The 14717-nt window shown below is 41.9% G+C and overlaps 2 protein-coding genes across 2 annotated transcripts; one reads left to right on the forward strand and one right to left on the reverse strand.

Annotated features, from left to right (window-relative positions):
• Positions 1–812: 812 nt before the first annotated feature.
• LOC139726061 (probable serine/threonine-protein kinase qkgA) lies at positions 813–14418 on the forward strand. The gene is made up of 15 exons (XM_071637144.1): positions 813–869; positions 4324–4390; positions 4876–5114; positions 5818–5919; positions 6056–6256; positions 7039–7152; positions 7955–8089; positions 8643–8867; positions 9335–9529; positions 10097–10229; positions 10637–10794; positions 11833–11925; positions 12356–12542; positions 12978–13040; positions 13717–14418. Exons 2-15 carry the CDS (start codon positions 4387–4389, stop codon positions 13995–13997), a joined length of 2130 nt encoding a protein of 709 aa, XP_071493245.1. The 5' UTR covers positions 813–869; positions 4324–4386; the 3' UTR covers positions 13998–14418.
• Positions 2833–3213, reverse strand: LOC139726034 (uncharacterized). Its single transcript, XM_071637115.1, has 2 exons — positions 3124–3213; positions 2833–3066 (listed from the first exon to the last, which is right to left on the reverse strand). Exons 1-2 carry the CDS (start codon positions 3211–3213, stop codon positions 2833–2835), a joined length of 324 nt encoding a protein of 107 aa, XP_071493216.1.
• Positions 14419–14717: the final 299 nt, after the last annotated feature.

Genomic DNA, 14717 nt, shown 5'->3' on the forward strand with positions numbered 1-14717 from the left:
CGTCAAGGTCAAAGGTCAAAAGTCAATGAAACTGCTATGATTTTTTAGCAGTATGCACTGCTTGTATCCACAGAGTTGAACTATGACCATCAAATTCACACCACATGTACATAACCTAAAAACGCTGGTCATAACAAATTTGAAATATTGATAACGTCCGGCAGGGTCAAAATGTCAATGAACTTTCCTGATAAGCAGTCGTCTCACAATATTGTGGTGTAGGACCCGGCCCCACTCTCAATAAATTTCCACAGCTTTTAGCTATGACCACCAAATTCACATCACATGTACATCTCCTAATGATGCCGGTGAAGTCCGACAAGGTCAAAGGTCAAATAGTCAATGAACTTTACCTGATAGGCAACGTAGGCCCTATACACGTATAGTGGTGTACTCTTGAGAACTTTGTGCAGATTTGAGCTATGACCACCAAATTCAAAGCACAGGTACATTACCTGAAGATGTTAGCCAAGTTCGAATGTTCCTGATTTCTGACAAGGTCAGACATCAAAAAGTTAATGAACTTTCCGTGATTTAAGCGCCATATATTGTGTGTTCTCAATAACCGTCCTCAGCTTTGAGCTATGACCACAAAACTCACACCACTTTGCAGTGGTATTTAACGAAATATTGGATTAACAAAACCCTGAAACTGCCATATGTTCAAATGTCCAGTTCTGTATGCTTTCAGTGAATAATGATATTGCATTTAATCGAAATCATGATGTCATAGTCTCACACGTGAAACAATGATCAGTTAGTACCGTAATATACTTTGAGCAGCTGTTTTACATTTTCTCACAGAGGACTCGTACAAGCAGGCTCTGGCTGATGCTATTGCCAAACAACTCATCATAGGCTCACTAGAGGTAGGTTGTTTAATGAGAAAAGTATTGAACATGATTTCATAGCCAGTTTATCCAGTTTGTTTTTTCAGGGTTATTCACCACATAGTAATCATACTGCAAAATTTGTGTAATTTCATTAACCATAAAACATAATTTCTTCATTCACATGCCAAATTTCATTTATATTGCACTTTTTTTCAACTAAGATACGTTTGTTGACTCTGTTTACAGAAACAAAACCCACAACAACTGTCTAATTACATACAATCTTTTTAGGCTGCGTTTGTCTAACCTGAAAGAGAGAATCACCACCCAGTTAACATTTGGACGTTTTCTGTTCTTGAAACGTTCCAATTTCGTTATTTGGACGTTTTGTCAAAATGTTTTCAGAACGTTTTTTGTGGAAGGTTTTCGACGTATTTGAAACGTTTCAAATCTCTAAAAACGTTATAGACATCAGAAAACCTTTAAAGAATATATAAAATGTTATGAGAACGTTCTGCGGACGTCAAGAAAACTTGTGAAAACCGTCTATTACGTTCAAAAAAAGAATTTAAGAACGTCTAAAAAAGTCTTATGTCCCTTTCCAGAAAATCTAGAGAACCTGGCGGCGATGGGGGTTTTCTTGGGCGGTGGACGGGTGGTCTCGTTGTTAAGAACTGGGAACGTTGAGCTAGGGATGTTGTTGATGTGGGGGCCAGTGTCTTGAGGTGCAGTGTTGTGTCTGTGGATTTCAATGGCTTCTCGGATTCTTCTAGAGTGCCAGTGTGAAATAGATGTGATGAGGTGCCTGCGGTCCCAGTCGATGCCTTGCACCGCATTGATTGGGACCCACCGCGGTGGTCTTCTCGCTGTGCGTGTTTAACGATGGCTGATTTCTCTCAGTCGTTAAGTTGTTGGCAGGTCTTGTGTTCTTTGAGTCTCATGTCGAAGTTGCGGTCTGTTTCCCTTGTAAACTTTGTAAACTTTGCCCCACTTGCATGGTATGCTGGGTACGTCTGGTTGCTTGTTGGATGGGTTCTTGTCCTTGTGGGAGTGAAGAATGGAGTGTAGTTTTTTGGAAGAGCTATGTCTGACTTGGATGTTGGCTGATCTCAGGATGCGTTGTAGTTGTTGGGGGCTGGTGATGGGAGTTTTGTCGGTGGGGGTGCTCTTGGTGGTCTTCTTTGTTAGTGGTTGTGTGAGGATCTTCCGTTGAGGGTATTGCTTGATGGTAGTGAAAGCGTTGGTGACATGCCTGAGTATCTTGAGTAGATGGTTTTGGCCGCTGAGCTGACAGACTTGGTGTGATGGGAAACCGGAGGAAGTCTTCTTGTCGAGGACATGTAGGAACGGGATGGAGTAGTCTTCTTCGACCTCCATGGTGAACTTGATGAGAGGATGCTGTTGGTCGAGGTTGTTGAGGAACAGATCAGGTTCTGATTGGCTGTGGGGCCAGATGACGAAGGTGTCGTCGATGTAGCGGAGTCATAGGGAAGGACGAGAGGGAGAAGACCGGAGAGCTTTGGTTTCGAAATGTTCCATGAAGATGCCGTTCCTTTCAGTTGCTTGTAGTAGTCAGTGCGCCAATTGAAGAAGTTGGAGTTGAGGCAGGTGAGTATGGGGTCGTGGATTTGATCATGGGTGAGTTTGGTTCGTGTTTGGAGGTTTGGGTCGGAGATGAGTCGTTGTTTGATGATCTCGATTTCTTCGTTGACGACGACGCTGGTAAAGAGGGAGACGACATCGAAACTGACTAGTAGGTCGGAGGTTAAAGCAAGATGGCGAGATGTCTTGCTGTGTTGTAGCATGGGGATTATCGGGTGGCGATTATGGGTCGAAGTGGAATGAGAGACATGTGTATCTTGGATTGGCCGAAGAGGATGGGGCAAATTGCGGAGGCAGAGCGGAGTTGGAAGTAATGTGGTTTGGGTAGAGCGTCGGATCGATGGAGAGAGAGAGTTATAGTTTCTGGTTGATTCAACTTTCTGCTGTAGGGTCTCTCTTAAATTTTCGAGTAGGTCTTGGCGTCATCAAGTAGGTCTTGAATCTTGCAGTCGTAGTCTTGCTTGTCCATGACGACAGTAGCGTTGCCTTTGTCAGCTTGTAGGATGTGGATGGTCTTGTTTTGGCGGAGGTCTTTGATGGTTGTATGTTCTTTATTGGTGCTGTTGGGCTTCGGTGGTTTGGCGTCAAAAAGGGCTTGGGATACTTTGATTCGGATGTTGTCGGCGGTTGCCTAGGTGAGGAATCGAAGTTTTGGTTCTGCTTGTTGGATGATCTCCGAGAAAGGGACTTTCTTTGGAGCTACGGCGAAGTTCAAGCCCAGGGATAAGACGTTGTGTTCGGTTTCGATGAGCCGATGTTGGCTGAGGTTGATGACCATGTCCTTGGTTAGTGGGAAGGAAGGTCAGTTGTTGGTAGGGTGGCTTCTTTGGGTATAAAGTTTTGTCGAATTTCCTGATCTGCTTGAGTCGGGTGGAATGATAAACCTTGCATGCGTTGTCTGAGCTGAATAACTTTACTTTCCGTAAGTCGTCTAGTTTGAATTGTTGGGCGAGCTGGGATTGAGACAACTATACGGTTAAGTCGATGGTGTGTAGCTGGTTTCTGGTGTGTGCGATGCGACGGGTGAGGGCTGCTCCGGCGTGGTGTAGGATGCGCTGGGCTTTGGGGTGTTATTGGAGGACTTGAGTTGAATGGGGATGATGTGAGAGTCCCGGCAGCATTTGGGGAAGACGAGATGGTTGGTGAGTTTAGAGGCTTTGGCTCGGTCGCGTTGGAGAAGTCTAGCGGTGCGTTGAGTAGGCTCCGATCCCCTTAGAGCTGAAATTAGATGATCTTTGAATGATGGGTTTGAGTGATGGTGTAGATAGTGGATAATGGGTGTGCGGTTAGCCATATGGTAATCCTGAAAAGGACTGTAGGAAGAAGAGGAGGTAGGAGATTATGAGGACTCCTGAGGACGAACAGTCATGCTGTCTTCCAACGGTCCTTTTCAGGACTACCACATGGTTAGCCGCAAATTCAGTATCCCTTAATGACGAAGACGTAACAGACATAAAATGTTTTGTAACGTCAATTGATGTTTTGAAAACGTTTTCCAAAAACCTGTGCCTTGTAAGTCCCAACTTTGACGTTATATGTATGTTTTAAAAACGTCCATTTGATATGGAGACGTATGGAAGGTCACTGAAAAAAAAAACATTTAGGAAACGTTCTTAAAATGTTATGTGATTGCTAGGTATAGGATCGTGATTCTGCCCCAGAATTTTTTTTTAGATTAACGCACCCTTCGTGACTGCCTCACTTTTTTCCCCCAGCAATGGGGAAACCCTCGACGTATTGATAAGAGTCTGTGGGCATTAATCTGGAGTCTAGTGGAGAGATGTAATTTTTACAGCGTAACAATATGTATTCCTCGCTCTTCAAAATCTCAAGATTTCATAGATTATCTAGGGTGATGAATCACAGTTTCCTCTTCCTCGCCTTTCAGAAAGACCAGCCTGAGAGCCAAGGACCAGATACTACTGACGGCATCGGTCTCAATCCATCTGAAATGGGTAGGTGTGTCATGGTAGCTGATAGGTGTGTAATGGTAGTGGGTAGGTGTGTCAGAAGTAAGTAGGTGTGTCATGGTAGTGGGTAGGTGTGCCTCAGTGATGAGTACCGGTAGTTGTGTGTCGGTAGCGGGTAGATGTTTCTCAGTAGTGGGTAGTTGTGCCTCACTAGTGAGGAGGTGTGTCACGGTAGTGGATAAGTGTGTCTGTTTATTGTGCATATGTGTCTTGTTTGAGGATCTGGTGTCTCGTTGTTGGGTTGATGTGTCTTGGTAGAAGGTAGGTGTGTCTAGTTAAGAATATGGCTAGAATCAACGGGTCTCGTGGGACAGTGGGATCAGTATCAGACTCATTGTACCTTGTGGGGATGTCGACCGTGGTAGTAAAACGATCATCACAAGCAAAATGAGAATTTGTTGTTTTTGGGAGGGAGTATGTATAAATATATAAAACTACTTTGAAGTACCTTTCACACAATGTTCCCATAGAGTCTCTTGTGGGTCCCTCCCCTTCATCGGGCGCCGCGTCACCTTCCATCGAGCCATCCATGCCACAGCAAATCGCCAGCCTGGTGGAGAGAATGCTGAAGGAACAGGTGCGGCTAAAGCAATGCGGGGCAGTGGGCGGGGCAGTGGGCGGTGCCAATCCTGACTCTTCATCAGCTGGAGAGGTCTCTTTGAGTATATGGGACTTCGCTGGGCACGATGTCTATTACACAACCCACCAGGTTGGTTTATTGCTGTCGATAAAATCTTTAGCAGAACTGCATGGATATGGAATTCTTGCTGATTATTGTGTCATTAGCCTTGTAACTTGTTGTGTACTCTTATTATTTTTTTTTTTTACCAGAATGGATGATCACGAGGGTTGGATAAATGTGTAAAATTGAAGAAAATGAGTCCTATGTAGGGATGTCGAATGAGTAAATGAAGTAAAGATGTGAACACACTACCATATCTCGTAAAACAAGCAGCCAAAGATATCATTCAAATCGTCTGGATTCGGAAAGGCATCCTGCTCTTACGACTTAACAAGATTAAAAACCTGTAATGCTCCAATTCATCCTAATAAATCAGGGCGCAGCAAGAAATTATCTTAAAGTTTTTGTCAGGTTACGATTTTCATTGGACTGTTTATTTGTTTCTTCTTGGCTCCGGCAAGTGAACGATGTCTTAATTTCCTTTGATTTCCACATTGTAGTGTTTTTCTGACAAACAAAACTTACAATATCCTTCTCTGAAGGTGATACCAGTGACTAAAAACGGGATTTGCCTTCGATGTGGAAAGTAGAAAGTGGCACGAGTATCTTGCGACCATTAAAGCGCAGTAAGGACATTAGAAAGTGGATACTTCTTTTTGAAACTGTTGTCCTTTACAGTAGCAGAAAATATAGACTATTGTTGATTTGTTTCTCTTTGTGTTTCTATCAGGTATTTTTATCATGGCGTGCAGTCTACGTCGTGGTCTTTGATCTGAGTCACGACCTTCACTCGGTAGTCCCACCTGAGGCTAGAGACGAAATCTACGAAACGGTGGGCGATCACAATTTGAAATCTTCTCCTGTCTCGTAAGAAATGTTTTGATTGAAATAATGAACAAACAATGTAAGGCATTGATTGACATATTGTATGAACACGAAATACGATTCTATTGATCTTTGTTCCTCAGGCCAAACAGAATTCGAAGTCTGAGCTGACATGTCTTCAATTCATCACGTTCTGGCTGAACTCCATCTTCGCTCACGCTGTAGCGCCCTCTTCGGTTATCAAAAACAGTACTTGCAAGACGCACCAGAAATCACCCCCTATATTCATCGTGGGGACACACAAACAAAGTCTAAGCGGAGATGCCAAGGCGAGAGAGAAAAAGGTTAGAAGAAAAGTTTCTATTTATATCTCGTCGTCGCCCTATAGCGAATGTTTCATAAAGGACAACACAGAGTTTTATTTCGCATTTTCTTTTTAGTAAAAACTACATTTTCTTTAAACTTGTTTGAGGATGATATCATTTCTTCTGCATTCTAAAGAAGTCACGACGAGGGTGTTTGTTGTGTTGAAGGGTTAACCATGTTCTTCCATCGAGTGCACGTACAGGAGAGTGAATTATTATCAATCAGTTCCGCTCTTCCAGCGGAGCGCCCCTCAGCAACGTCTCCGATTGTCGCCGAAGGGTCGCCATCGTTCTCTGCAAGGTTGTTTGGATGTTTTGGAGACGTTACGGACAAAGTTTAGTCTCCGCGACGTGGCCACAACTGAGGACACTTCACAGAGACGTGGCAGAGACTAGTGACTGTTGGAAAGTAGAAAATGTGTCCGAAAAAAATATAAATATGTTCGATTCTCCCGAGACTCCCCGCAGACCAAGCTAGTCTCCAGGAATACGTCTCCTCAACGAACGGAGACCTGACTCACCACCAGGTTGCCGCCTCGTCTTCATGCCAATAAGTTACCAATTTAACTTTCTGCATCGTACCCAAATTACCCAACTATGAGTTTAAAGTGTTATTTTGCTTCCATGTTCAAAGTGACCATGATATATAAAATGATTTATAACAAACAGATTAAGAAGATTAAGAAGATTTTCTTTTTCTGCCATGCAGTCTGCCAATTTTCACAAAGTTTCTTGATTTCCTGTATTTGTTGTGTTGCCAGGTGAAAGCCGCATTCGATGCTATCCGGAAGACGATACAGAAGAAGCCTTACGAATGTCACGTGATACCTCGCTACTACGCTGTGGACAATAGTCTTTGGGAGGAAGATAGGGAGGTGTGAATAAATTTAGCATTGGCATTATATCATTAACCAATGAACGCATTATAAAGACTGGGGGACATAGACGAGTGAATAATGCCCTTAATTTGAATTCAGCATGAAATTAGAAACGGGCTATTGGGAAGCATTTTTGCACACGTTTTCGTGTGTACTTTTGTGCGTTTAAACAATAATGCTCTATTTTTCTGCAAAAAAAGAAGCCAAATAGTCTAAGGTACCATTGCACATCACACATCACATATTTGATATCATAAAATGGGCTTTAGAATCGGTCAATTATCATGCATTGATTTTGTACGGATCCACACAGAGCCATGCGTCCGGTAGAATCCAACCGCATGGCCGTGCGTCCAGTAATATCCGAAAGCAGGGCTCAAGCTTGCATAGTGTTGTAGATGTACGAGACGCATGATGGGGGAAAAATATTGAATTTCATGAATTTTATGGGCCCATTTTATAACATAAATGACGCACAGGTCTATTTCGTAGATCGGTGAGAATTGGATGCTCTCGTCCAACTTTGGAAACATTCTAAAGCCCGCTCTCTGCGCTCGTGGGTTTTAACAGTTCCAAAATTAAGCTCGCGCATCCAATTATCAACGATTCACTCTGTCCTGTGCATCATTTATAACAAACACTACTAGTATTAAGTCCTGAAATTGTGTTTAACAACATTTACGATTAATGGTGGCTGCGAATTTAGTGTTTTATAGATGTACCAAGTCTTCGATCCCACAAACCACTGGTTCTCACACAGAATGTTATCATAACATGTGAATATTTTGTGAATTCCCAGATCGTTGCTCTGCGGGAACACATAGAGCGAGTGGCAAAGGAAGAGCCGTACATGGGTGAGAACATGCCGATTAAATATCTTCTCTTCGAAGAGGCTCTCGCGGGCAACAAAATCAACTTCATGTCCCTCGACCAGGTATGCTGTTGCTCTTCACTATCCAGTTTTCTCCAGCACAGGAATAGCTCTTGAATGTATTCACAATCCCGTAATACGTATCTATAGCTCCGGACACTCTTTACACCCGTGCTTTCCTGAACTCCACGCTGTCACAAACCTCATACTTGCATAATCCTTTCACTATTCATAATCCTATACTATCCGTAATCCCGCGCAACCCGCATTCCCGGTATACTCTCCGTAGACCCCAGAACGCCATTTTTTGTGTTCCAACGGTTGTGCACTTGTCCTGCGAGTTATTGAGGTGTGGGAAGTAAATTGAAGACATCTTTTTTTTTTAATTAACATAATGTATCGGAAAAATTGTTAGCTTTGCTGTTATCTTGTTAACCCTTTCCTTTGCCAAGGAGTTCGGACGGTTTGTACACCGCTGTGAGGTTTTTCTCTGCTACCCCGGGCACTCAGACCACACAAAGAGTTTGGAGAAAGCGATACTACTAGTATATGGTTTCTTCCAACATATTACTTGTCAGAATTGTGCTGATAATTCTTCTTCTTCTTTTCCCGACAGGTTAAAGATATGATGCGGAAAGTTGGTACATACAGTGACCAAGAGCTAGTCACCATGCTCCATTTCTACCACGACCTCGGCTTCATTGTCTACTTCGGTGAGGTGGAGAAGGAGGACGAGGAGGAGGAGGAGGAGAGTCACCTAGGAGACATCGTCATCCTCAACCCACAGTGGCTCATCGACGTCTTCAAACAGGTCATCACTGTACTGGAACCAGCCAAGAGAGTAAGAGTTAGGGGTTCCATTTTTTCCATTAAGTGCTTCCATTCAAAGGTCAAAGTGCAAAGCGATTGCAGCGTAATGGCGTGTGTCCACCCGATGAGAATAAAATGATAATGCGTTCAAGATAGAATGGGTCTTCTTCCAATGAAGCCGATCCAAAAACTCAACTTGTCAGGATGATCTTTGCATACACTTTGCTAACTACTGCAATTCATTCAAGAATCTTTTAAGTTACTTCTTTTTGTTGTTATTTGCTCTTTCTGTTTTGATATTAAAGTGACAGATGATGTAGATGATTTTTTTCTCGCATGCTCATGGCAATTGTACTCGAACTGTGCATGTTAGCTAGTGTTAGCAAGCGATGTGATTCAGTCAGATGAATTGTGCTTTGATGCAGATTTCATAGGCATCACATCGTAACTTTAGATATTCAAATGAAATTTAGTCCTTGATGTTGTCGCTATGTTTAGGACGGCATTGTGAGCGATGCTTGGACCAAGCTGGAGCAAGACGGAGTGCTTGAAGAGCGTCTTATCCATCACATGTGGGAGGGATTCCTGGAGCAGAAGGGCGCCCTCGTACAGCTCATGGCAAAGTTTGACCTCATCTGCGAAGCCCCGCCCCTAAAACCAGAGAGTACAATGAGCGATGGAGAGGAAACAATGGTAAGTCATCAAGTAACAGAAATACGGCGTGCTTGTGGCAAAACTGGGGGGAGGGGGGGGGAGCGTTGTAAGAAAGTTGCGATCAACATCGGAAAACCACAAAATCAAAGGTGTAAGTCTAGAGATTAATTGCAAATTGCTGATCCATTCTTTTGCAAGAAAAGGTTACGCTCGATTAAATGCAAGTCTTGTTATCACTTGCAAATAAAGGGCAAACTTTATATGATGAATTTAATGTTAGTGTGCAAATGTGTATATCATTTACTTTTATTTGTCTCTCATCTTTATTTCAACGCCATATTACAATGACGTCATAATGAATAGACCACGGGAGTACTTTTTGGAATATTGCGTGTTGCGTAACTTTCCTCTGGTCTCACTTATATCGCAGACTTAGATTTACCAGGGGAGAACCGCGCCTTTTTCGCAGCAAAGTGGTTTATCTTGTGCCTGTTTAAATTGTCTTTAGAAATGAGGGAATATGTTTTTTTATTGGTTGGACAATGAGAGTTCTTTTCATCATATTTTCATCGTCGCCCTCTACGTTCACTACTGTTGTACTCACAGGATGATCGATCAGTCATGAAGCAGTACTACGTCCCATCCAGACTAACACCGTCTTGCTCGCGGGAGGACATCGGGCAAATTGACAAGAAGTCGTCGTTGGAATTTTACGTGGATTTTCGTGGTTTCTTACCGGGTATGTTCCCAAATTCCCTAGGCTGAAATAACAACCGAAATAAAGATTTTGAAGAGGTCCTTTTGTTCTTTTAACTGAATTTCTCAGTTTGAGACATTCTAGTATGTGTGAAAGGGAGCTTCAAAACAAGCTCCTTGGTTATTCTTTAACATTAAGAATAGTTTAAACTCATTGAAACAGAACAGTGGAAGGGTTCATGGAAATTGGATATAGAATTAAATATAAAGGAATTTTCCATATTTCTCTCAAAGCACTATCCTGTTACCTACTTGCATTTTCAAATTTTAGGTCATGACGTCACAACCTCTCATATCTGCTCTGTTATTACCATGTCATTTTATTGGTGATTTGAACAATTTTTAAACAAGCAATTTTGTAACTCTGTCGTCTTTTTGTGTGTCATGAAGATGGCTTGTTTCATCGTCTAATGACGCGCACTGTGCGATGGATTGACGATGAGGGCGGGGAGCCAGTTCTTTTGTTTTACCGCCAAATCAGTATGATGCCAGACGACGTTCATCAGGTTTTACTTGAAATGCTGCCACCTCATGAAGCTGCCATCAAGGTAAATATTGTCAGAGACTGGATGAGAGTATTAAGAATATCGCTTGCCTTAGACTAATAGTCATTCTATTTTACTGAATGAAAAATGTGTAGTAAAATAGCTGCAATCTGGAAGAGTTAAAGGGGAAATCAAGTCCGAATATAAGTTAATCTAATAAGAAACGGTAAAATATTACGAATTCAACGGTATAATTTTGATTGAAATCATATGGAAAATTAGAAAGGCAGTGGCGGATCGGGGGGGGGGGGGGGCGCAACCGGGGTATGCCGGTTTGTGAAAAGAAAAGAAAAGAAAAGAAAAGAAATGAAACCTGAAGTGGGACCAGAAATATTAGTTGCACCCTCCCCCCTTTACAAAATTCCTGGATCCGCCCTTGGAAGTTATAACATTTTGAAGTTTTTCCAATTTTTCGGGAAACAGTTCTTGAGCAGTCAATTTGAATATGCAAACGGCAAAATTAGAATGTCATCCCTTACAACTTGCCATACACACATAGTTTTTTACATGAAATCTTGAAATTTCTAATTTTTCATTCAAACGCAATTATGCCAAGGCTCAAATCCTTGTATAACCAACTGATCACTATTCTGAAGTTATTCAACAAGGAGTAACACCATGTTTTAGATTTCAATGAAAGAAACATTGAATTTTGCCTTTTTTTTTTGGTACACGATCAATGACCAAAATTGGTTATGATTGGTTATGGTTAGATTTTATGACATGGTAAGCTCACTCATGTGCATATTAATAACCACTGTACAAGAACTCTTTTGTAGAAATTAGCAAAACTTCAAAATGTCATAACTTCCTGATTTCTTATCCGAATCCAGTCAAATTTCTACTGTTAAGATTTTACCCTATTAATCAGACTAACTTATATTTTGACGGGATCTCCTTTTTTGAATTCTCTCTAGGAATCTCGGGTCTTTAAGTGTATCAGACTTGGCAGTATGAACATAGTAATCAAACCCACATAATATAAGGAGCCCAGTCCCGGTAGCACTACGTAACATGACACACTGTGCAACTTCCCTACAGATCATTGTCTTTAGAGCTGACATTGCAGACCCGGAAGACGATGCAGGCGTGAGTCACGTGACTGATCCTCCCAAACCCGATGTTGTGAAAAGGGTAAGTTAAGGTGATATCACTGATTATAGTAAAGATAATAATGACATCAAAATAATAATGCTGCTGAAAAAATTAGTTAAAACACTCTTTCTTGGAAATAGAGTTTATTAGCCTTCTTCAGATAGGGGATAGCTACAACATGTCATATATTGATAACCTCCTTAGTTATACAGTTCGTTTTTTTCTCAAGAAAGAGACGCCACCACATAGGTTATATTACGTTAAACATTGAGTCAACATTATACGATTACAACTGAATGCGATGCTATCTGCTCTTCCAATAAGTTTGAATGATAAGTTCACTTCAATTGTTTGGGTCAATTCTTCACGTTGATTTGACTGGTTCCACCTCAACCGTATTACACACGCACAAAACTCACCTTAAACGAACGTTTCGAGTTCACCGTCACTGAACACTTCTCTCGTACAGGTCATGACCTTTCTAACCGACACACTGGCCAGTATCCGTCGTCAGATGGCTAAGAGAATCCAGTATGATGTATGTTTTGCCTGCCCAAAGTGCGGCAAGAAGAAGACGTTTAAAGAGGGAAGTAAGAAGCGGAGTTTGAGATGTGGTATGCACGTCATTCCAGTAGCCTCCGTCTGGTCCAAGTTCGGTGAGAAAAATGTGACTCATTCACTCCATGAGCTAGTTGACTTGAATACGATTAATGTGTGTAGCCAAACAAACCAAAATGAAATATTACCCTGTATAGAGATTTTATCGACTTATGGATTTTCATATGACCATGCTTTGGAATGTTTCCATTGCATTTCCCTCCTCTTCTACCTTGAAGTAATCTGTGAGAGAGGACTATGTTAAAGTTGAAATCACCCTTTTTGTTCTTTCTTCATTTCAACATTTTTACTGCGCTTGTGGCTTTCATTATTGGTACTGTTGCTATAACTGCTTTACTGCTGTTTAAAAATATTCAGTTTGAGATTTCAACAGACGGGAGAGAAGCATATCGTTTGATTAACCATCTTGATAACCACGTTTCACTCACTCCCAAATTCCCTACGTAACAATGTTTGTACTTCATGTCTTCTAGGTATGGAACACTCTGGGGCGGTCGTAGGGAGTGAGAGCCCTCTCGTCTGCAGGAAGAAGAAAGGTACGTTACCTTCACATTATTAGTTGCTATGGTAACGTTTACTTCACTATCTTCTTGTGGAAATGAATGATGACGAGAAAGTTCCAGTCATTTACGTATTGACAAAATGTCATGTTTGATAACCAGCTCGATCCAACTGAATATTGAGGTAGAATAAAACTATATAGTGCTGGAAATGAAATCAACAAACCAATCCCTTACATTTTGTATCTTTAATTCAAATGACTTAATTGTGTCATTACAGCAGCACTGTATCATTGACGGAAAAGTGTTATGCAATGAATCAGGTTTGAATAGTTTAGCTAATAGCACAGAGACAACTTCTTCCAGAGAAATTGCTACAATATGAGAAGTGAATCATGCTTTGGTAGGACGCATTTCTTCTATGCCAAAATTTTGCAAAGAGATAGCAAGGCTCTGGGATGCGTCACCTGACTAGATGACTTAATTGATTTATGGAAAGTACCAAACACATGGAAACACCATAAGAGCAGATCCTACTCTGTGTTTTTTTAATTCTTGTCTTACATGCAATCTGGGAATATTGCAGTCTTCGACCACTTCCAACCAATATCAGTCTTTTGTGATTGTTTGCAAATAATGTTACGCCGTGACATCTTCAATCTATTCACAACTGAATCTTTTCTCTTCGCTCGCTTTCCTCCTGCCTTCCTAGACGTTCTCTGTGAGATGTACTTCAGTGACCTTGCGGAGAAGATCGGCTCTGAGTGGAAGACCCTTGCCTTGAAGTTGGGCCTCAAGAAGGCTGATCTTGACCACATTACCGAGGAGCATCACGTACCCGTCGATCGCATTTTCACTGTGCTGCACACCTGGCGCGAGAGGGCGTCGTGTAGTAACAAGAAGGAACGGATCGCTGAGCTATGCAAGGGACTTTGTGATTGTGGGCGAACGGACTTATCGGATCGTGTCAAGGAGGATGCAGGAATCAGCTAACAGCACGGAGAACTCCTCACATGACATTATAGGAAGTGCTGCTTCAGATATACTCCACCACAAGCAGCTCTTAATGGTACGGGAGACTTACCCGCCTGGAATTATCGCGCGTACATACACACATCAGGACCGCGAAGAGGACGTCTTGTCCAGCAGGGGCCCATTGCCCACGTACTAACGGGCTGGAAGAAGTAGGGCTATAAGTCCTGTCTTGTGCTATCTTAGCCTTATTTGTTTATTACATATTATATTTTTAATGTTGTGTAGCAGAGCGCGTTATTTGGCGCAGGAGACACACAACTAGAGCATGAAAAATTCAAACTTAAGCGGATGAGCGGGAGATTTTGAGCAACTGGTCGCAAATCTCACGCCGATCATCCGCCGGAAACAGGAGAGGTTTAGAAATTCTGCTTCTTTTTGAACCGGCTTTCCCATTATTAGCAAAACTAATACCAACATGTCATTGTATCCGTCATGTTTGGCAAGAATTTACATAAATCAACATTTTATATCACTGAATATATTTTTACCTATCAGTGATACGATACGACAGAGGCTATATGCTTGTCGATAGCGGACATGAAGTGCCTTCAAACATAATGTAGTAACTCACCTTGTGTTCTGAAACAAACACCTACATGACGTAATAGCACTGTGTTTGTCTTTTGATACATTACTCATGATCAGAAGTGCATGTAAAACAACCTTGAAAAAAGCAAA

Source organism: Diadema antillarum, unplaced genomic scaffold (genome assembly GCF_040938485.1).
Source record: "Diadema antillarum isolate AM-2024a unplaced genomic scaffold, OU_Dant_1.0 seq00000076_RagTag, whole genome shotgun sequence".
NCBI classification, from domain to species: Eukaryota; Metazoa; Echinodermata; class Echinoidea; order Diadematoida; family Diadematidae; genus Diadema; species Diadema antillarum.